This window comes from Muntiacus reevesi, chromosome 9 (assembly GCF_963930625.1).
Source record: "Muntiacus reevesi chromosome 9, mMunRee1.1, whole genome shotgun sequence".
Lineage (NCBI taxonomy): Eukaryota > Metazoa > Chordata > Mammalia > Artiodactyla > Cervidae > Muntiacus > Muntiacus reevesi.
The window spans coordinates 48,848,854-48,872,947 of NC_089257.1; the positions used below are offsets into that span (position 1 = coordinate 48,848,854).

At 44.8% G+C, this 24,094-nt stretch overlaps 1 protein-coding gene across 5 annotated transcripts in view; it reads right to left on the reverse strand.

Moving 5' to 3' along the window:
* Positions 1-1,868: 1,868 nt before the first annotated feature.
* The window catches only part of SCUBE2 (signal peptide, CUB domain and EGF like domain containing 2), a 67,339-nt gene continuing 45,113 nt past the window's right edge, over positions 1,869-24,094 (reverse strand). For 4 of the 5 annotated variants that reach the window (XM_065944010.1, XM_065944009.1, XM_065944012.1 and 1 more), the window contains 7 exons: positions 15,161-15,331; positions 12,558-12,725; positions 11,668-11,829; positions 8,861-9,058; positions 7,301-7,453; positions 3,101-3,180; positions 1,869-2,181 (listed from right to left, as the gene is read on the reverse strand). In XM_065944010.1, coding sequence (XP_065800082.1) covers positions 2,029-2,181; positions 3,101-3,180; positions 7,301-7,453; positions 8,861-9,058; positions 11,668-11,829; positions 12,558-12,725; positions 15,161-15,331 — 1,085 coding nt within the window. In that variant the 3' untranslated portion in view covers positions 1,869-2,028. The remainder of the gene's footprint in view (positions 2,182-3,100; positions 3,181-7,300; positions 7,454-8,860; positions 9,059-11,667; positions 11,830-12,557; positions 12,726-15,160; positions 15,332-24,094) is intronic. The other variant, XM_065944011.1, reaches the window with a different exon arrangement.

The window sequence follows — 24,094 nt, forward strand, 5'->3', positions numbered from 1 at the left end:
TCTCCTCCTTCTAAATGGTAAGCTCTAAAATGACAAGACCTTGTCTGTCTTGTCACTGTGCAACCCTAAGGCAAAGAGGTGATATTAGGTAACTATTTATTGATTTAGCAGATAGTATGAGTAGCCCCCGCCCACCAGCCTTCCAACAGGACCACAGGGTCTCTTAGAATGGTTGACGGGTATAGACAGGAAGTTGCATGAGGGCCTCAGTGGCTCATGCATGGCCCAGCTCCTGGAGGATGTTTCACAGAGACCAGGTTCATGCAGCCTCTTTTCAACCCGCAGGTACTGCCATCAGCTGCCTTCTTATGAAATCAGCAGTACAGAACCAGACAGTCCTGAGCATATAGTTATTAACATGCTTGGACAGAATGGTGCAGTTCAGCTCACCCCATCGGTCAGGTCACTAACTCATGTTATATTACATCTGAATTTTCATCTTATAGTCAGAAATGGAGGCCAAGTTCCGGCATTATAAATTCCAAGGACTTGTATTAATGATACCTTTAAAAATGAAGATGTTCAAGTTTTTCATGAGAGACTTAGAAAAGGGTATTTAGGACCATTCAGATAAATTAAAAAACTTTGATTAAGGGCTTTAAAAAAATCAATATTGCTTATAGGTTAAAAAAAATCACTGAGGTAAACAGTTAATCCAATAATGAAATAACCTTCATTTTCTTCAGAAATATTTGTTGATCATTTTTTTGATACTGTGGTGTAGAGAACTGATTGTGTGTGGAGTTAGTTTGTTACTGAAATAAAACACTATGGTTGCCTGTAGGCAACCCTTTCATTAGGGAAACGGCAGCTTGTTTGATAGAATTTTTTTATTCACTGTAATAAGATTTTTGCCTGTGGATTTTGGTTTTTAAAAATTCAATAGTATTGAAAAATCAGATTCCTGTGGGAGAAAATGATTGTGAGGTCCCATCATGTTGACTGAAAGTGAGATGATTCTGTGGTACTCAGAGGCTGGGATTAGTGTAACTGCTTCTGGCGGTGGTGTGACCATTAAGGGTGTGAGGCCACCCTGAGCCGTGCAGCTCATGCCCTCGGAGACCAGTCGGTCTCTGAGCTTGGAGCGGGGGAAGGAAGGCAAACGTGACAGGCTGGGCCACACCACCTCCCACCTGGACCTCCACCGCCCCGTGGTGGGAAGCCCAGGAGGAAGGAGGACCCTTGGCGGTACTGACTCAGGGTGTGTGAATCTCCTTTTCATGATGGATGGAGTCACATCCATCAGGAGATCACGTTGGATCTGAACTGTCCAGGCCCTACCTTGGTGCCCAGAAGAGCAGTGCCCTGAAGACACAGCTGCAGTTGTAAGAGAAGCACAGTACATTTGCTACGAGATAGAAACTGGCAACATGGAAGGTCGACAGGTCCACATGTCTGTGGAAGCGCTGAGTTTCTACCTTTTTATTTCTAATTCTTTCTGCTTTAAGTATTTTTTGGTGATCACTGCTTGGAATCCAAACTTCTGGGATCAAATTCAAGTCACACAGACTGGAGAAGGCTGTAGAGAAAACCGGGTCCTTCCATGTCTTGGGTAGGGGGGAGGTGAGCGGGGTCTGGAGGGCTCCCCTTCCCTTCCTTCCCCCTTTCCTGGTCTGCCTGGTCAGAGCCAACACCTGAGTACAGAGGGCTCCCTTAGGGAGGGCTATGCTGGAAGAAGCTGAGGTTTCAGACGAGGCAGCCCCCTCAAGGAGGACCGAGAAGGACAGATGAGTCTCACCTAAGCTGACTGAAATTCAGCTCAGCCAGCCCTTGATGTATCCAAGACAGCTGCCCACACCAATGAGAAGCAGGTAAGACTCAAACCCATTCTCTGTCCACATCTATAATGCTGGGAAAGAAAAACCAAGTTCAATTTACCAAAATATCTGTATTATCTATAAAAATTGAACTCTAACCAGTCACTGCTACTAGAGGCAGCATTATCCGTCTATGCTGGCTGCAGAAGCATATGGCTGTGTCCTGCCAGCCCACAGGCCGAACACTGTGTCAAGTGGCACGTGGGCAGACTTATTTGTAAGGCCTCAAAAACCTGGACACTTTGGAACGGAGTAATCGGATGAAGGATCGTGGAAACATTTCCCGGGACTCCTGGGCAGTGTACTTGAAATAGTTCTGGGGGTGGGCCAGGACATCAAACAGAGCCTTGATCAGTTTCTTATCCTAAAAAGAACAGAATTTTTGTTACTGGGCCAAAATATTTAAACATGATGACATTTTGCCAATGGAACTATCATGTCCCACTGTGAGACAGTAAGTTGATCAGCTGAAAAATACTTTGTGAAAATTGTTTCCTCTGATTTTTATCCTTTGCTCCAGTTTTTTTTCCCCCAAGGATCTTTAAAAAGCACTTATTAGTTTTATAACAGAAAACTTAATACATAAAAAATTGTTTTTCTAAACCACATGATAACTTTGGAATTTGGGGAATGTTTATAGGGTTAGTGATGTGGCAAGTGTTTATTTATACTTATAAATATCTGAAAGTTGGTGAACTTCAGGCTTGAAGGATGAACAAGGAGCTAAGACTCTTTAACTATTTGGAGAATAAACATGAAAACATGATTTGCTGCTGGCTTGGATTTATGGTAAACAAGTTTCCCACTGCTCTTCCTCACATTTCTAGATTAAAAAATACAACTTTACTTGACAACACTAAAAACAGCTTCCCTGGTGGCTCAGCGGTGAAGAACCCACCTGCCAATGCAGGAGACGTGGGTTCCATCCCTGGGTTGGGAAGCTCCCCTGGAAAAGGAAATGGCAACCCAACCCAGTATTCTTGCCTGGAAAATGCCACGGACAGAGGAGACTGGTGGGGCTACAGTCCATGGGGTCGAAAAAGATTCAGACACGACTTAGCGACTAAACAACACAACAAACACTCTACAACGCTAAAAACAATTCTCTGTTGTTGTTGTTGTTGTTGCTGTTGTTGTTTTTTAAAGAAACTAAGTCTGGTGAAGATACAAAACTGCCCTCAGCCCAGAGCAGGCTCAGCGTCTGAAAGGCAGCAACGTGGTGGGAGAGGAAACGTTCCTCTGAGGCATGGGTGACTGCCATGCCCACCTAGGTACACACTCACCTTAAGTATTTCCTGATGGTTCTCAGAAGCATAAAGCCTGCCATCTCGAACTATGTCTTCAATGAGCTCCTGGTAGTCCTCTGTTTGAAAAAAGGACATATTTTTCATTGCTATGGTTTAGTTATTTCCAAGCTCACTCTTTTCTTTACTTGTTCAAATAATGTTCTGAGAAATGCCCTTTCTGCAACTGAGACAGGTTGGGACCTGGGACCCTGTGCAGCAGTGCTGCGATCCTTGCACCTAGACACACCACTCCTGGAACAAAATACAAAGAAACTGAATGGGACAAAAAATAACGGCATGCATATTCAGTTGGGGCAAACTCTGGACCCCAAAGATACAAGGAGACCGAAAAACCCAACCGCCACTTTTGAAGAGCCTGGAGCAAAAGCAGGGTACTGCTCATGCCGCCTGCATACACCACCACTAAAGGGGTGGGCAAAACACCTAAGCCACCCCTCCAGCCTGACCCCTGGACACATCCCTACCCTTACCCCATATAAGGAACAAGCTTGCACCCTCTCGGGGAGCAGGGAGCAGTGAGCAAGCAATCAAGGGAAACTGTTTGTGCTCCCTCCCAGGGCCACTGCAGCAGGGCCCCAGGAAAGCCTTGCCTGAATTTCTTGTCTGGCCTCTAGGAATGATTGGGGAAGGCCAAGAACCCTGGTGGGTAACACAGCTGCCGTGAGAACAATGACCCCTCTGATACTAAGAAGCCAATCAGAGACTCCCACAGACTCTCCCCCACATCCTGTCACCCACCAGCACCTGTACACCCTCTCCTGTTCCTTTTCCCTCAGATGAAACCTCAGAGCATCCAGCCAAGGCTCCTCCCTCCACTTTGCTCACCAGCTCCCTCTTCTCTTACCAAATCAAGGGCGTTATTTCCGTCATTCTGCCCTTCCTTTCCTATGTTATGACTTTTCTCTCTCTGCTAGTCTTTCACATCAGCATAACAAACATGCTGTTGTGTCTCTAGTTTTTTGCTTTTTTAAAAACCTTCTCTTGACCTCCTTTCTCCCTCCAGCTTCCATCCCATGTCTTTCCTCCCCTTCGTAGCAAAACTCCTTGAAAGAATTGTCAGCAATCACTGCCTCCAATTCTACTCTTTTCTTTCTCTCTCAAACCCATTACTGTCAACAGTGGCCCCCACAACTCCCCCACAACTGCTTGTTGGGGTCCCCAGTGACCTTCACGTCGCTAAATCCAAAAGCTCAATTCTCAGTCATCATCCTCCTTGATGCAGTAGCGTTTCGAAGTCTAGCCTATTTCCTACAGTCATAATTCAAATCAAGCATATGCAAGACACAATCTCTTTAAAATTCCAGGCAGAAAAAAAGTGCCTCTTTGTATGCATATCATGTGCAACAAAACCAAACAAATCATAAGAACATCACTGGAACTGTGTGGGAGGAGTTCTCAAAAAAGTTTCCCCTAGTCAAGTGATGGGAAATGGAAATTCATAGGATAATACTCATAATTACTAATTGAATACATGTTTGTACAATTCTCAGGTCCTCTGTTCATTTGGTCTCTTTCTTCTTATCCTTTAATTTTAGTGAATACAAAATCTATAAAATATGAATAAGAGTACATTTTTCTTTTAATCTTGAATTCCTCTGCTGCAGAGTTTCTACCTCAGAGAATTAGCCCCCTTCTGATGAGGAGTTTACCATTAGGAATGCCTGTCACTATCGTGGAGAGCTGTCTGCCACTATCCCAAATGCTTCCAGGCCACCGTCTTTTTAAAAATTCTTATTTATTTGGCTCCACCAGGTCTGAGTTGCAGCATGTGGGATCTAGCTCTCTGATCAGGGATTGAACCTGGGAGTCCTAGGTTGGGAGCATGGAGCCTTAACCATTGGACCATTAGGGAAGTCCTCAAAAGCACCATCTTTGTTTGTTTTTTTTAAAATCTTTCCTCTGCTTTTAAGAATGACTGTCTCCTCACTTGCTCCAGTTGTCATGGAAAAGCACTCCAAGTGTTGTAGGAAAGAACTCAGGAGCCGCAAAGGCCCTGCAACTTTGTCCTCCTGTGTCCTCGGGCGCTTACTTAAATCTCTAAGCCAGAGCGGCCTCATCTATAAATCAGAAAAGAGATGCAGTTGCATCTACTGCCTGGGCGTCTGGGAGGAATGTGCCGGGTCAAGGGCACTTGGCACTGCTCCTCCTAAGTTCGGCACACGTTAGCACAGTTGTGGCCCTCCTGCTTCTCCGGGCCATGGGCTAGTCTGTAGCAGCCTCGGCTGCCCCTTCTCAATGCAACTGCTGTTCTTCTGGGTTTAGAACCAGATATCAGATTTGTCTGAAATATATGTTGAGAAAAAATATTAAATAGGCTCTGGTGAGGACCTAAGAGGCTTCTACAAGGCCAAAGCAGCATTTTTCAACTATTTTCTGCTGTGACATGCCAGATCCATTCTCATGAGCCTAACCAGAGTTATATGTAATTTTCTCCAGTTCAAGCGACAACTCTTTATTTGAATTTTTTTAATTAAAAAAGCAAGATGTTTTCATGTGTCACAGAGTTGAGAACAGCCTGAACTAAAGTGTGTGAGCTCTGGTGACATTTGTTTTGGCTTCTCCGTGGTTTTGGGATGCCTTCCTCATCCCAGATGGGGGCGGTTGTGGGCTGGCTGCCTGTGGGGAGAGGAGGTATTCTGTCTCCTGGCAGAGCCACGTGGTAGCCACGTGTGTCCACCTAGGAGTCTGATGCTGAGATCCCTTGTCTTGGTGTCTGACATGTTTCAGGCACCAGGATGATGATTTTATCACATGCTAGAAATAAACTTTGTGAGGTGTTCTTAGGAATTCCATAGAATACTCTTTTTCCAAAACACCACCTTTTCGTACTTTGCCTGAACACCTTCAGTGGCTCCCTATAAGATTAGGTCTACCCTTCTGAGCTTGGCACTTGAGTCGCGTCATAGCCTAAGTCTGCCCCCTACTACTCTCATCTCTCACTGCTGCGCCCCATACACCCTACCAATTGGCCAAATCATCAGTCCCCAACATGCCAAGTACTCCATTATTTCACCTATGTCATTTCCTTTTCCTGAATGTTCTTCCTGCCACTTACAAGAAAACTTATACATTCTTTTGACTGTAACCTCTTGAGACTTTGCTTTATTCTCTCCAAAAACCCATGCAAAGTGAACTGCAGCCCCTTCTCTGGCCACACACAGAACCTTGTACATCCCCTGTTGTAGCATCTATGATACCATATACATTTTATGACTGTCACTAACCACATTGTCTCCAGCACTTCATTCAATACCTGGCATAGTAGATGCTCATTAAATATTTGCTGCATGGATGAACGAATAAGTTCATGATGAATAGATGACTCTTCCCCCACTAGGTTATGAGTCCCTCCAGGACAGAATCTAGTTCATTTTGTGTTCCTAGTAAATGTTTGTCACCCAAGTCTCAGAACTAGGTAGGGTCGCAGGGCTCACATCGGCCACCCCTTCATTTAACAAGAAGAAAGTAAAACCAGAGGTCATGTAACTTGCCCAAAGTTAAACAGCAAGTTAGTGGTAGAGATAAGACCAGAACTCAGGTCTTTTCCCCCATCCTTAGGATTCCATATATTGGAGAAGGAAATGGCAGCCCACTCCAGTACTCTTGCCTGGAAAATCCCGTGGGCAGAGGAGCCTGGTAGGCTGCAGTCCATGGAGTCGTGGAGAGTCAGACACGACTTCACTTTCACTTTCACTTTCAGGATTCCATATAAGAAAAGCCACAATCATAATAAGTTAATATTTGCTGAGCATTTACTATGTGCCAGGCACCAAACCAAGTTCTTTATGGATTATCTCACTGAACTCTCACATTAAGTCTAATGATTATCTATCTCCATCTACATATTAAGAAAATGAAGCCTAGAGTTGGTAGCATCAGAAAGTCACAAAAGAGATAATACCCAACCTGCCTAACTCCAATGCCCACATTCCACCCCATCAAGCTATGTTCACTTTTATTTACTTTCTCAAACATCTTTTCATGCCTGTAGTTAGTGTCCCCAAATGCCTGCTTAGAAACTGGCACTTGTGAGTCAGCAATGTCCTTTCTCCATAACCTGCCTGCATTGCTGAGCACGTGTGCTTGTCAGCACTCCACCAGCTGGCCCAGAGTGGGTTCTGTTCAGACCAGAGCTGCTCCTTACACATGTTGCAGCCTGAGCTTCACAGTGCTCACCATCGTATGTCACATATGGAACCTGGAACCCTCTGGCGCTGTTCCCCTCATTGGATTTAAACTGAATCCACAGCCTCTTGGATCTGGAGGTGAAGGCGATGGGGCGTTCATAGGTCTGGCAGGTTTCATACGTTGTCACAGAATTGGATGAAGCTGCCAAAGGAAGTTGGAGGGGATGGGGTTCAAGTCACCACTGAGCTTGCAGACAATGGACACTCATCTTTTCAGATACTCACACCACAGAACAAGTCATGTGCAAGGGTTCTTCAGGACCAGTGGAGTCCTCAGAAGGGACTGGAAATCTAGTACTGGATATCTAGTGGATGCAGTTGGTGACGGTGGGCCCCAGGGACAGCTCACTGCAAGGCCCCTGGCTGGCAAACAGCAGCAGCTCAAGCTGCAGCAGTCATGCAGGAGCTGAGTTAGGGCCCTCACATTCTAGAGCCAACCTGCTGTAACCTAGTGATAATCACCACCATTGGCTGCATGCTTCCTAGAACCAGGCAGTGTGCTCTGCACTTTATGGACTTTATCTCACTTAACCCTGCCCTCCCCCAAACAAGAGGAAGTTGGTGCAGTGGTTCCCTCACTTATAGAGAGATTAAGTATATGGATTACACAGGGTCACACAGCCAGTATGTGGAAAAATCAGGATTCAGACTCACACCTGACTTCAGGCACTGTAACCACTAATAAGAAAGGCAAACACTATGTGGTGGCCTGGTGTGTCATTATTATTTTCAGTGCTTTGCAAATATAAACTGATTTATTCCTCATGACAACCCTATGAGGTAGCAACTATTATTATCCTCATTTTAACAGATGAGCACACTGAGGCAGAAAGTTCCAGAATGTATTCCAAGATCATAGAACTAATAAGAAGTGGTGTTGGGTTTCTGACCCAGGAAGTCGAGCTGCAGAGCCCCCTCACTCTGCTGCCTCTAAGCTGTGTTGATGGCAGCATCCTTTTATGGACACCGGGTCATGCGTCAGGATAGGAGGTGGGTCCCTCCTGGCTGGACCAGGCCCTTGGTCTTGGTCAGTGCCCATGCCATGAGTTGTTTCCCAGGGTGAGGCCTGTGCCTGGAGTCCTGAAGTCAGCCCTCCCTGAGGTTGACTGACACTGTGTCCTTGCCAAAGAGGTTTCCCAGTGAGCACAGAGGGGAGACCGACCTGCAGGACTGCTTCCTTTAGGGTTCAACAGGAGGTCTCAACCTGTGGTTTTGTCTAAATTTTGTTTTCTTGGCAAACTCTATAAACTCATGTCTCATCTCTGTTCTAATACAGGGTGGCATTCTAGGCCTGCATCTCCCGTTTAAAGTCAGGCATAACCAACAAGAACATATTGTACAGCACAGGGAACTATACTTAATGTTATGTAATAACCTACAAGGGAAAAGAATCTGAATCACTGTTTGTACACCTGAAACTTACATGATGTTGTAAATCAACTCTACATCAATAAAAAAAATTTTTTTTTTAATAATAAAGCCAGGTAATGTGCCATCAGGCTTCCCTGCTGGCCTCAGAAAGGGAGCAGAGCAGAGAGGTGAGATGTACCAGTTTTCCGCATCACCAGGTAGTCTCCACAGTCATCCTCTATGGGCAGGAAGATCTCAGGGACCACAATCAAGATGCGGCGCTTAGGGGGTGGATTGATGGTCCAGGTGCATTCTGTGTTGGCTGGGTAATTGCCTGGGTAGTTTGGGGATTCGATGTATCCGGTGAAATCACCCAGCTCCCCTCCACATCTTCTGTCTGGAAGAGGAAATGCCACAAGTCATGAAAGTACCACAGAGCCATCATCACGTCACGGCCAGCACCCGCTTGGCTAGGGAGAACAGCTGCATCTCTGTTGCCATAGAGGAACAGGGCCTGAAAGCGACACCACTGTGGGAACAAGTCTGTACCAGCCCCCACCCACCCAACCCCCCAACCCCCCCGCTCAGAGCCCAAGTACATTAACTTTCCACACAGAGCCCACCCCTCTGAGTTCCCAGGGCATCATTTTCTCCTCAACTTGAAGGTCAGGGACAGGTGTTTGTGAAACAAAAGAATAACTTTATTTTTTATTGTTCTGTTTACAAAGTCCAAGCGCTGGGGGAACGGGTGGTACAGAACTGGCAGGTCTGTCAAAATAGGGAAAACAGAGCTGACTCTTCAGCAGAGGGTATTCTACCCTTTCCTAGACATCTCTGAGGAAGACTTGACAGCCATACTCTCACTTTTCTCTCTGGTCAAGACCATGTTTTCTTTTCAAGGGGGGAAGAGAATTCCATTCAGCTATCAGTCAGTATGGGGCGTGATATATATTCACCTCTGGCACCAAAGACAAGGAGAATACACATTTGTGGGCACACACACACACACACACACACACACGCTCCACCTCAGCCACATCTTCACTAACTGTCTCTCCACTCATCCAACAAATATTCTTGCCCTTAAGGAGCTTATTGTTTAAAACTATCAGGTGAATGTGTTCAAGAAGATCTTGAAGGGACTACCTTTGGCCTTTCTAGTTGTAACTTGGATTTATTATTCCCGACAGAAAAAAATAAATAAATAGGCTTTTGTTCCTGGAAGAGAAAAGGGGGAGGGCAGAGCCCTGGATACCTCTGAGCCTGACTGGCTGCCTGAGGAACTAAGAAACAATTGAGGACCAGGGATGGGAGGACAAGGAAACAGATTCATCTTGGTAGGGAGAAAGATTCTTATCTTCTCACACTGTGAACTGACCAAGTCTAATCTACCAACAGACTAGGATATCATGAGCAGCAGTAAGCTTCCTGCTAAGGACAATGTTCAAAAAGAGACGACAGCACTTATAAGGATGTTATTAAAAGGACTTCGTTGGGATAGAGAGAAAACTAGATACTCTTCCAGTCATAAATTCCAATGATTCACCCCTCCAATCCCCTACTCTTCCAGTTTGGGGAGGTCTTCTGCTCCCCTCCATTGCAGTCTTAATGACACTGAATCAGCTAAGATTGTCTTCTGGCCTGTACTAGAGAATTTCACATGGTGGTTAGAAACAACAATCAAACAAACCACACAACAAGTCATTGAATGACTTACCTCTCCATTCCTACAGAATACAAACCAAACTCTCTAGCCTGGCAGTCAAGACTACAGTGAAACAATGCTGCCTGCCCTAGCCGTAAACAAAGGATGTTGCGGCCATCAAGCCATGAGACACTGCAGGCACCCCTAGGATGCACCCCGAGGAGACTCAGGATGAGAAAGCAGAGGGCACTGGCCCCAGATAGCTGAGGAGCATATCAAAGGAATGATATCAGTGAGCCCAGACGCTTGCATCTTCCCATACACAGAAAAGTGTTAAATTCCTGAACTTGAGATGTCTGGTTTTCCTTGATTAACAGTATTCTTTTGATGCTCCGAAGACCTGGTCTCTCTTTACTGCTGTGTATCCTGGCTCCTCCCTTGCCTCTTTGGAGCAGTTCCTTATCAGAGAGGCTGCATTCCAGGCTTAAGTTCTCAGTTTTGTGCACCGAATAAAACATAACTCTCAACTTTTAGGCTGTGCTTTTTCTTCCTTTTCTGGTCAATAAGGCCTCCCTTTCTGGTCTGCTCAGACTCTCTGCAACACATTCCACGATCAGGTCCAGAGGTTTCCTCCCACAAAGCCTTTTACTCTCCTGAGTCTGTGCTTCCTCCCAGCTGCTCTCCTGGACCTGAGGCTCATTCTCCTGCTCTCCGCCAAGTTTCGCCATCAAAACCTTCTACCCTCCTGAAGCCTGTCCTCATCTCTCCAGACAGAGAGGGGTTCCCCTGGTGGCTCAGTCAGTAAAGAATCCGATTGCAATGTGGGAGACCTGAATTCAGTCCCTGGGTTGGGAAGATCCCCTGCAGGAGAGTATGGCAATCCACTCCAGTGTTCTTACCTAGAGAACCCCCATGGACAGAGGAGCCTGGTGGGCTTCAGTCTATGGGGTCACAAAAAGTCGGATACATCTGAGCGACTAAGCACAGCACAGCACCAGACAGAGGGAGTGGCTCCTTCCTCCGCAGTCCCACAGCAGGTGCTGCTGCCGAACCAAGGACTTATTCTGCCTGCAGTGCCTGACACATTACAGATCCTCAAACAGTGCTTGCTGAACAGGGCTGACCTGACATTTTGCCCTTAGCAGGAAATTACAGCAGGACAGCTTGCCTGTCTGGAGAAGTAGACTGGATAAACACCCTCTGAGCATCTGAGGGTCCAGCGCTGATCAGCAGAGCCCTGAGCAGGGCTAAGAGTGGCTCCATGGTCCCGAATGAACCAAGGACCACTGCCACCCCCACCCCCAGGTAGGCCCAGGCACCCTCTTAAGCACCACCGTGAAAAGCCTTAGAGAGAAACCTACTTTTACACTGGGTTATGTTTGTGGAGCCATCAAAGTCAGTCATGGTATTTCCTGGGCAGGAAACACAATGATTTTTTCCAAATTCTGGCTGGTACGTTCCTGCTGGGCAACGAATGCATCGGTGAGTAGTGGTGTTGTAGAAATGTCCAGGTGAACACTGAACTGCAGGAGTGGGGGAGGGTGGAGAGAACAACAACAAAAGACTATTTTTATCAAATGCAACACAAGAAATTTCACAGTTCATGAAAGAAATGTTTATGCCCAAATGAAGCACTGCTTTCCTACTAATCTGGGGCTAATCAACACTTAATTCTCTAAACAGCCAGCTTGGGTGGGACCTTTCTGACTCATGACACAGAAAATTACAAAGGGAATGAGGTACGGGTGTATCTTCCGAGTTTAGGGCCTGTGCCATCAGACATGAATGCTCACAGCTCTGTCTTCACACACAGCAGCTTGTGAGCATGGAGGGGCACAGAGCTGACCCCAGGCTCCAGGCTGAACTCTGGCAGGAGGAGGGTAAGGTTCCAGAGAAGGGGCAGGGTCTGTTCTGGAGCAGGGAGCTCTGGGAAAGGGTGAAGCGCTAGAGGAAGCCTGGAAGGAAGGAGCAGAGGGAGCCTGCGGACTAAACCTGCGTGCTCCTCCCTGGTCTCCCTGCAGTCAGCCCCATCCAAAGGGGCCACGGTGGGAGGGCGAGGAGGCGTATGTCTGGGCAGTTCCTGTGCTCCCTGCCCATCCTGCAGGAATGAGTCACCCTGGGGATCTAAGCTCTCTGCCACTGAGTTCCACACAGGGCGCCTCGGGCTGGGCTTGATCGGAGCTGTACTAGACTCCTTGGTCCTCAAAAGGAAAATTCCACTTGGGGAAAAGGCAAGCGGCCAAGTCCTCACCTCTGGTTTCACAGTCCTGAAAGGAAGTGGCTCCAGGGTGTTTGGTGGGGAGGCCCCCTCCACAGGGAAAGCAGGAAGTGCGGCCGGCTTCAGGCTGGAATGTGCCCCGGGCACAGGGCTGGCAGGGTGTGAAGCCATCTGCAGAGTATTCACCAGGTTGGCATAGACCTGGGGGAGGAAGGACCCTAGGTGAGCAAGGCCCCCGGGGAGCTCCTGCCCCACCTCTCTGCAAGTGATATCAGAGAGATGTGGTCAGGCCTGTCCGCCCGCGCTGACCTTGGCTCCCACCTCAGCAAGCAGAAGCCTTGTCCTGCCCTCCGGCTGACCCCAACGAAGTGGCATGTGGGTGCCTGATGTTTACCCACAGGGCAAAGATGGAGACAAGCGTTGACCCTTCTGAAGTATGGAGGAGGCCTGAGTATGCTGCAGGCTGAGGACCACATGGGCCCAGGCAGCCACTGCAGTGCTGGAGCCCCCAGAGAGAGGGTTCTCTGCCTGCAGTCACCCAGCTGATAACACCCTGGGATAAAAAGACTCTTGGTTATGGAAGGGTCTACCGGTTTTTACCAATTTTATTTACTAAGTTACATCTCCTTACACTGAGGAGTGTCCCGGCCTCCCTCATTTAGTCTACTAAATACAGCCAATCCCATCCACAGTAACAGAGGGACCCAGAGCCATTTATTTAAACACGTGTGTGTGTGTGTGTGTGTGTGTGTGTGTATGTGTGTGCTCAGTCACTCAGTCATGTCCGACTCTTTGCAGCCCCATAGACTGTAGCCTGCCAGGTTCCTCTGTCCATGGGGATTCTCTAGGTAAGAACACTGGAGTGGGTTGCCATTTCCTTCTCCAGGGGACTTCCCAAACAAAGGACTGAACCCAGGTCTCCTGAGTCTCCTGCACTGGCAGGTGGATTCGTTACCACTGCACCACCTGGGAAGCCTTAAACACCTTATTTATTTATTTTAGTTTATGACAATAATCACAGCCATAAACAAAAGGATTTCTAAAAGCATATATTTACTTAGGAATTAGCTTGTCATTAGCAAGATGCTATAAAAAGAAATCTGTTCTCTTATATTCCTAACCCTCTCTCCTCTATTAGTTTTCACAGTTTCCTTTCTAACCATAAGTTATAGGTATAATAGTATTTAACAAATATACCTGAGGGATGAGTCTGGATTCTGTCAGACCTGGGTTCTGATTCTAAATCCTCTACTCTTTGGCTGTGTGACCTTGAATGAGTCACTTTAACCTCAAAAAGTTTTTGTAGTGATACAACAACCACATGAGTAATTCACTGAACTATCCACGAATGCCTTCATGATGTCTGACACAGGTAAGTATTATTACACAGGTAATAATTATATTATTATATATATTATATTATATATATGTTATATATATAATTATATATATTAAATAAATATATAATATTATTACACAGGTAATAATAATAATAAATTATTATTACTAGTGTTCTGATTTACTATAAATATGTATATTATTGAGATCACATACAAGTGTGAACAGATGTCCCCAAAGTACCTCCTTATCAATCTTACCATTGGTTCTAGGATTTCATAACAGGCCAAAGTTGAGGCTAGGAGTCACACAGTCAATCTGAGGATCTGATTTTTAAATCAGAAAAGGTCCTGTAGCTGAGTTTGGAGTACTTAAGGTGGGAACTAAAATTGGCTCCAGAGGTCACCAGAAAAAGAGGCAGGGCTGCTGGGGCCCCAGTGCACTCAGCCCTGGACATCACCTAAAAATCACCAGATCAAATCACACCATCCATTTGAACCCACAGAGTGTCAGGACAGCTAGCCCTTCTACTGTTTAATAAAGACATTCCCAGTAACTAGGAAAAAAGCCCACAGAACCCAAGTAAGTGTGGCTCCAGAGCTAATATTTTACAGAAGATGATTAAAAACTCTTCACGGAGTTTTAACAAAATAACCAGATGGACACTTTAAAAAAATCAGCAGGGCAAGGAGAGAGGACGACAAATTGAAAGTGTAGCATTGAAACATAAACATTACCATATGTAAAATAGCTCGTGGGAAGTTGCTATATAACTCAGGGAGCTCAGCTTGGTGCCCTGTGATGACTTAGAAGGGTAGGATGGGGTGGGAGGTGGGAGGGAAGTTCAACGGGGAGGGGATATATGTATACTTATGGCTGATTCACGTTATTGTACGGCAGAAACAAACACAACACTGCAAAGTAATTATCCACCAATTAAAAAAAAATCAATAAGCTATGACTTTGAGATGAAAGCTTGAAATAATCAGAGCTACTGTCTCCATTTTTTGACACTTTCAGATAGTCCCTCCACATTGGTTGATCACTTAGGTCTCAGAGGGTATTTATTTACAATGATGAAACATGCAATTGCAACATATACACTTTTTCTCTGCCAGTGTATTATATCAGGTCTTCATTTATTTATTCAGCAAATAAGATGAGCTCAATAAAGTTTCTACCAGTAGGAATTCCATGGTGTGGTACACATTTTCTGCATTAAGATGTTATTTATGCCTTCTGTCTCAACAATGATTTCAGAGACTGGAGGAGTAAGAAGGGACAGACAGGATTCTTACCTCCACATTCAGACACATTCCAAGCTTCTGGGGTCTTCACGGTCCCAGGACTTCCTGGTCTTGGACATGGTTCACATATAATTTGTCCTTCCTCGTTTTGGAAGGTTCCATTTGGACATAAAATACAGCGTTCCTGTGCTCCGTCATAATATGTCCCAGCCCTGCAACTGACTAGCCAAAGGGGGAAATGATCTGGTCAGTGAGAGGACAGAGCCCAAGGAAGGATGATATGAGTGCTGGGGATGAAGGTCGACTGATGGCATTGACCCCACATTTTCCTATACAATTCCCCTCAGTACAGAACATGTGCCATCTCTGGGTTTCTTATGCACACTCATCTGCCATGATCCCTGTCACCCTCTGTTAGGGGCATTTACAGGTCCTTTTTCCCTAGACCTTGAGCTCCTTGAGGGCAGGGATCACAGTGGTCCTCAACAGTTTTGAACACAAGCACTTGATGACATCCCCTACTTCATGGGATTGTCAGGAGTATAAAGGTGAAAATCATTCACTGAACATAGGATTGGTATTGGAATAATAGATAGGAAGGTGCTATTAATTCAGGCTGGTGGCATTCTGGAAGTCTTCCTAGCAGAGGCCACATCCTCAAGACGGCTCGAAGGATGAGTAGGAGCTCCCCAGATAGGCAAAGGGGAAGTTTGTAAAGATTCATGTCTGACATATGGGAGGAAAGAGGAGGAAAAATTTGGGGGAAGAGAAATAGATTGAAAAAGTCCTTGAGTGTCAGGCCTTTGGATTTTACCCTGAAGGATTGGATTTTATCCTGAAAGAGCCATTGAAAGGCAAAGAATACAACCAGAAGCTGTGTTTTGAAATGCTCACTCTCTGTTGGCTGTGGGAACTTTATTTTCTTGGGCTGCAAAATCACTGCAGATGGTGACTGCTGCCATGAAATTAAAAATGCTTGTTCCTTGGAAGAAAAGCTATGACCAACCTAGACAGCATATTAAAAAGCAGAGACATTACTTTACCAACAAAGTTTCATCTGGTCAAAGCTAGTTTTTCCAGTAGTCATGTATGGATGTGAGAGTTGGACTATAAAGAAAACTGAGTTCCGAAGAATTGATGCTTTTGCACTGTGGTGTTGGAGAAGACTCTTGAGAGTCCCTTGGACTGCAAGGAGATCCAACCAGTCAATCCTAAAGGCAATCAGTCCTGAATATTCATTGGAAGGACTGATGCTGAAGCTGAAATTCCATTACTTTGGCCACCTGATGCGAAGAACTGACTCATTGGAAAAGACCTTGATGCTGGGAAAGATTGAAGGCAGGAGAAAGGGATTACAGAGGATGCGATGGTTGGATGGCATCACCGACTCGAAGGTCATGAATTTGAGCAACTCCAGGAGTAGGTTATGGACAGGGAAGCCTGGAATGCTGGAGTCCATGGGGTCACAAAGAGTCAGACATGACTGAGCAACTGAACTGAACTGACTGTTGGCTATGGGGAGGGTGATCTCAAGTGTCTTACAGAAGAGCTATGCAAAATAGCATGCTTCATATTTGTAATAATGGCAATACATTACAAAGAGCAAATCCTAGTAAACATCTCCTGAAATAATAAACTACAAGGAAGTTAATAAACTATGCTTCTGATCATATTTTTTGGTGTTGTTAAACAACACACATCTTGTATCTTATTTTAGGATATGAATATAAACTAAATACACTGAAGTGGGTTCCCTCGTATAATACTTAAACAACATCATCAGGATCATCAAACAGGCTTTCTGATGGCTAACATTTGTTGACTACTTGTGATCTACCAGGGTTTCTCATGTGGCACTAGTGGTAAAGAACCCTGCTGCCAATGCACAAGATGTAGGAGACAACGGGTTTGATCCTTGGGTTGGGAAGATCCCCTGGAGAAGGGCATGGCAACCGTGCAATAAGCTTTACATATATTATCTCACTTGGTCCTGGAAACAACCCAAAGGAGCAAGGTGCTATGATTAACGTCATTTCACAGAAGCAGAGACTTAGAGACATTAAATAATTTTGCCAAAGTCCCACAACTAATCTGTGAAATACACCTACAATGAGATCAAGAGCTTTGAGTTAAAGAGGAAAAAGATCATTGAACAAAAGCACCAACTGAATCACAATTCCAGACTTTGCAAGGATTCTCTATGGGGCATATGGGGAGTTTGACTAGAATGAACACATTTTCTTTTATACCTAAGCTGCTCAAAACTAGAAAACAAAATATCACATGATAAAATTAGTTATTATAGCCCTTGAATGTGTGTAAGGGATAATATTGGTTTTCATCCTATCCTACAAGTGCAATTTGCTTATGTACTTTTTCTCTATTACCAGTAATAAAAATATTTTCATTATTTACTCCATAAAGAAAACAGAAATGAGACTTAAAAAAATCATAGTAAGCTGAAATACGCCACTTTAAATATTACTTTTACAATGAAAAGATATCAATCAAGAAAGTCTACACTAAAATCTAAATCTTAATACTTTTTTATATTGTTTGGATTTTCTTTTATAATATTCACATATCTTTTATTTAATTTTATGATATTTTTAAAAAAATTAAAAGTGAACTAAACTCTTCCTTTCTTGGCAAATGACATTATAGTGGATATGATGCACTGAACTGGGGCAGACAGAGCCTGTAATTCCAGACTTCGTCTCTAAATGTGGCCCTACTGGATAATGGTTTCCATAATTACTCTGTTTCAGCTCATCTCCCATGAGAAGTAGGGTTGAATTACGTACTAGAATTCATGGCTTTTTATCCTGGGTCCCACCTGACTATTCCAGTGCCTACTGCTGCTGTCCAACTCTGTGCGACCCCATAGATGGCAGCCCACCAGGTTCCCCCAGGCAATCCCCCTGGGAGAATCCCTCTGGGATTCACCAGGCAAGAACACTAGAGTGGGTTGCCATTTCCTTCTCCAATGCATGAAAGTGAAAAGTGAAAGTGAAGTCGCTCAGTCGTGTCTGACTCTTACTGACCCCATGGACCTACCAGGCTCCTCCATCCATGGGATTTTCCAGGCAAGAGTACTGGAGTGGGGTGCCAATGCCTTCTCCATCCAGTGCCTACAGCAGACAGTAAATGCGAGCTGACCCCTTCATGACTCTAACAAGTCAACTGTCATGAAGATTGGAAGAAGTAAATAAGGCTGTCTGGAGCTCCTCTAGCCCAAACCACTTCCATTGTGGGAAAGACTGTTTTCGTAACACCCATTCACCTAAAGGGACAGTGCCCATATGGACAACAATGATTCCAACAGCCCCAGGAATCATATCAGCTTGGTCTGTTCCATCACAGTTCCTCTGTCAGAAAAAGAGCCCCTCTGTGATTGGACAAAAATGACCTGGTTCCTACTGCAAAGAGTAACTAAATGGACTCCTGCTGTTACGGATGTCAGCTCCTCCTTAAAACTATTGCCCGCTCCCCAACTCCAAAACCTTTTTTTCCCAAGGTTACATTTTGTGAAGCCTCACAATAACCCACATCTGTTACAATTTCTCAAGTGAGCAAAGAACTGAGAAATGCCTCTCAGTCCAGCCCCCACTCCCCCCTCCCCCAAAGAAAGCACTGGTTCTTTTTTCTCAGTGTGAAAGGCCTGCTCCATATTAACAAACTCATCTTTGTCACTCACAGTTTCTATTTTCCTTCCAGAGAGAAATACCTATAGACCTACAAAAATAATCCATGCCAACAACCTTCCAGATTAATTTGTTTCTTTCTCAAGGTAAAAATGAGCCAAACACTAAAAAGCAATTCTGAAATGTCATGAAGAGATGCCTGAAAACAGCTCTTTGCAAATGTGCTGAAGATCTGGCCTCAAGAGACCTCCATCCCTGTCCAGTTGCATCTCTTTTCTCCTTGAGCAGCCAGCTTGTTTTGCTGCCCCAGACAAAGGAGTCAATTGCCCCCAGAACACTTCACCATCACAGCAAAGCTTTTGTGTGTCTTCAGTGACCATTAAAATCCCGTTCTCAAATCCCGCACAGCTGTTTTCTCCTCCTCTTCAAAAAAAAAGAAAAAAAGAAAGCTTTTCTGATGCAAAAGGGAGAGACCAGTGGGGACCAGGATTAATGGTGACAAAGAGACCTGAAGGCTGGCCCTCTTTTCAACACCACAGCCTTTGAGTATTTCAGGCTATGGACAAACACTATGGTCTCTCTGCAGTTAAGATGGTGAACCTAATAAAAGAGGTCACTCCCCAGCATTTGAGTGTTTTCTTAAGGATCACGCCCTACCTTCTGGAGAGCCTCAGGCAGCCCACATGAATTCCCAGGGTCTCTTGGAGCTGCTGCTTTGTCCCGGCTCAGAGGCAATGGCACCCGAGGCAGTGCTGCGTGCAGCCTAGGGATCCCGATTTGAATACTTTTAAAAGAGTGTTTCAGAGTGACAGGAGATAGCACCCTCTTGGGCTGAGAGGTTGACTTGTCATGTCTGTTCAGGTTTTGGTGTGTTGCCAGGTTTCCTACTGGAAAACTTCCTTATAGTTGGGGTGGAGAGAGGAGCCCATCTTGATGCCTTCTTTATTGACTTCCCAGGGTATGCTGTGTTTTCTTCATGCCTGGTTAATGGGACTGATTTCACTGCGTTTAAGATGTCTCTTTTGCTCTCAGTGTAAATATTTCTCCAAAGATTTACCCCGGCCCCCTTCTTTCTTAGTGTTGGTGACTATCCTCAGGATGTCATCTGTTGTTCCTATGAAGATTCATCTACTCATTTATTCAATTAAGTACTTAGCACCAGTACTGTTCTAGGAGCTGGAGATACAGGAGAGCAGACAGACATGGCCCTGCCCTAAAGGGGCTCTTGCTCTAGTGGAGAATATGGGCAATAAATGAGCAAACAAATAAATATATAGTAGAATGCTAACGAGAGGTAAGTGCAACGAAGAAAATTCAAACAAGGAAGAGAGTAAGGCAAAGAGTAGTGGTCTGCATGAATGCTATTTTAGAAGAATAGCCCAGAAAGGCCTCTGTGAGCAGAGATCCGAGTGAAATGAGGGAAACAGTCTTGCAATGGTCTTGCCTGATAGCAAACAAGCCAGTGCAGCAGGAACATAGTGAAAGGGGCTGGGTGACAGGAGATGGACTCTAAAAGCAAGCAAGGGGCAGATTACATAGATTCTTGAAGGTCTCGGTAAGGAAATTAGCCCTTACTCAAAGTGTGCTGGAGGTTTTGAGTGGGGCAGGGACATGATCTGACTTACGTTTCTAAAAGATCTTCTGGTTGCTGTGCGGAGAACAGATGGAAGGCAGGCAAGGGGAATGTGAACAATTCAGAGCCCATTGCAATAGACTGGGCAGGAGATGGTGGTGGTTTGGAACAGAGTAGTAAAAAGAGAGGAAGAGAAAACTAGTTAGACTCAGGTAAAAAGGCAGATCTGGCAGGATTTGCTAATGGATTCAATAAGGAGCATGACAGAACAAGAGAGGTCAAGGAAACTGAGGCTTTAAACTAGAGCAACTGAGCAAACAGGGAAGCCAGTTACAGAGATGAGCGTAAAGGGGGTTTTGGTGTGGAGTGAGGGAGGAGAAGAAAAGCTTTTGTTTAGACATGTTGAGTTTAAGAAACTTTGGAGCCATGCAAGTGTTGGTATTGAGAAGCCATTCGTTATGCTAGTGGTCTCCAAGCTAGAATACTACACCTCAGCAGTTTACAAAGCATTTTCACATCTATGCATATTAAATTTTATCTAAAAAATAAGACATAAAGAAAGGTTCATTGGTTTAGTATCTAAACCAGACTTACCATAGTAATCATCTTGAAATATATAGAAATATTGAATCACTATGTCATGTACCAGGAACTAACATAGTGCTGTAGGTCAGCTATAGCTCAAAAACAAACAAACAAACTCACAGAGAAAGAGATCAGGGTAGGAGAAGGGGAAATTGGATAAAGGTGGTCAATAAGTACAAACTTCCAGTTATAAGATAAATAAGTACTAGGAATATAATGTACAACATGATAAATATAATTGACACTGCTGTATGTTATACATGATAGTTGCTAAGAGAGTAAACCCTAAGAGTTCTCATCACAAGGAGAAACTTTCTTTTTCATATTTCTTCAGTGCTATAACTATTTGATATGATGGATGTTCACTTAACTCGTTGTGGTAATCATCTCATGATGCATGTAAGTCAAATCATTATGCTGTACACTTTAAACTTATACTTTGCTGTATGTCTATTATATCTCAATAAAACTGAAAAAAATAGTTTTTTTTAAGTTCTTCTGTTTAAAAAAGAAGAGAAGTTGGCCCCTCAGTCAGTCCACCTCTCCACAAGTCAGACACGCATGTGAAGATACAAAGTCCCCAAGAAAGAGACCTGCGAGGGTAGAGGTACTAACTGACTCACTTCTTTTCCATGTCTTGAGAAGACTTTCAATTATGCCTCATTGAACAGGTTTCCTGATTATATTATCTGGTCTCAAACAAACAAACCATCACGAAGTAGAAAGCAGCTTCCAATAATTCTTGTAGAAATCGTGGACCCATGATGCAGGACCAGTGATGCAGATGCAGGTGAACCCCAGGGAAGTGCAGAACTGACACAGTTTGTTCTCCTGGTACCAGCTCTTGTCAAACCATATCCCAAGATAGAAACAGTGGCAATTTAATCAGATCTGACAAGAAGTGAGTCAAAACACTAGCAATGAGCAAAAAGACTATTTGAAAAAAAAAATGATTTACAGCCACTATCATTAACAATTAACCCTGCTGAGTCGTCAGCATGGTGCCTTCGGAGGCTAGCCAGCTATTTAAAATTTTGTTTATTTAATCTGTATCTCTTCTTTTTTTAAAAAATGATATATATATTAGGCAATAGTATAAGTGTATAATTTTTAAATAAGTAAACATTCACAAATTCAACAGTATTTCACTCTGTGTGTGTGTGTGTGTGCATGTGTGATAAAACATTCAGCACCTCTAGGACAGATAAGTTCAGCAACTAGAGTTGTAGAGCGCAGTTTGGGAGTCACCAGCATATGGTGGTATTTAAAGCTATCAGCCCTGAATGAGGTCATCGAAGAGAGTAAAAAAAAAAAGGGGGGGGGGTGGATGGGCGTGGAGGACTGAGCCCTGGGATCCCTGATGTTTAGAGATAAAAAAAAAACTAGGGGGCCCCCAGCATGGGAAATGAAAAGGGAGCAGCAAGTGAAGCAGGAAGAGAACCAGAGATGTGTAGTGTGTGAACCCATGAGAAGAGTTTCTGGGAGGAGGGAGGGGTCAGCAGAGTCTGAGTGACAGCTGGCAACCTGGATTTGGTTACATGAAGTTGTTAGAAATCTAGGGAAAAGCAGTTCCCCTGGCTGCATCGGGAATGAAAACCAGGCTGGTTAGGGTGGAGAAGATGAGGAAGCAAAGACAGGGAATTTAGACAAGTCTTTCAAGGAGTTTTGCTTGACAGGGGGTCAAAGAAGGGAGGCAGGATCTGGAGAGAAGCAAAAGAAGTCAAAGGAGAATTTGGGTGGGTTTTAAGACAGGAGTAGGTTTGTGTGCTGTTAGAAATAATCCAGTAGAGAAGGAGAATTCTGAGATGCAGGGTCGGTGGGGACAAGAGCAGGAATGTTGTTCCTGAGATGGTGAGAGGAATGGGCCCTGGAGCCCCAGGGGAAGAGTGGGCCTTAGGAAAGAGCATGGGCTGTTCATCCCTTTTAACAGGAAGCAAGTCAGAGCAAGTGTGCACGGAAGCAGGGTAGGGGGGCCAGTCTATGGATGAAGAGGTGACGTCATTTTCCTAGACTCCCACCTGCCTGTGGACATTTCAGCCTGGGAGTCTTGTTGCAACTCAAATTCTACTTTCCCAAGGGAAATGCTTCTCTTCCCTTCCCCTGTCCAAGGCTTCCTACCCCTCTGGCTTTACTCTCTTTATAAACAGCATCTCTACACTCCCAGTCACCAAGGCGCCAAGCCACATTATCCCAGACTTCTCCCTGCTGCAGCATGCTATACTTGGGTCCCTTTTGTCTGTCCCTGATTTTTTTATCCTTATGGCACTAGCGTCCTTTGCTCCTCACCATCTCGTATCTAGATTACTGCAATAACCTTCCAGTGCACTCCCTTGCTGGCCATTCCTCGTGGCCCCAGCTCTGCTATTACCATCAGAGTCACCTCCCTAAAGTACTTCTCTGACTGCTTCACTCCCTGCCTCAAAAACCTCCTTGACTTGCCAAACTGCACTTCTCAGTGTCTTCAACTCAAACTCAGCCTTCAGTCTCCTTTTCTGTATATGAGTTTTCATTCTTTTTCATGCCCTCTCAAGAGTCCATTTTTTTTCCTGCTTTTCCTATAAATCTTTTGATTATTTCTTCCCCAGTGATCACATTCATCTTACCGTTCAACCAACCCACAGGCTTTTTGTCAGTGCCTCCTGCATATGAAACAGGGCTGGGTAAGATGCGGGATGTATGGAAAGAAAATGCAGGACCAGAGGCCAAGTCAGAAACCTCTGAGCTCACCCCAACCCTTTCCTCGTCTCAGTCCCCAATCCAATTTATCACCAAATGCTGCTCACGTCTCCTCCTAAATATTTCTCTAATCCACTGTTGCTTTTCTATTCCATCTAGTGCCTTCATGTTCTCAATATCTCTTATGCAAAGCATTCAGAAGCTCCCAAATAGGTTTTTCTGCCTCCAGTGCTGACCCTCAATTCAGTCGGAGAGCTCTTTCTAGAATATAAATATGACCTTATACTCCCTGATTAAAGCCTCTAATGAATCTGTCACCTACAGAAAAACATATTCAAGGTCTCTCATGACTTGGGCCATGTTTTTCCCACCAGCCTTGCTGCCCACCACATCCCACCTTCCACTCCAGGGTTAGTAATACTGAAATGCCAAAGATCCCCTGTGCACATCTTGCTGGTCCTCACTCTCCAGGGCTGTTCCTCTACCCGTCTGTGCATCATCTGTGCT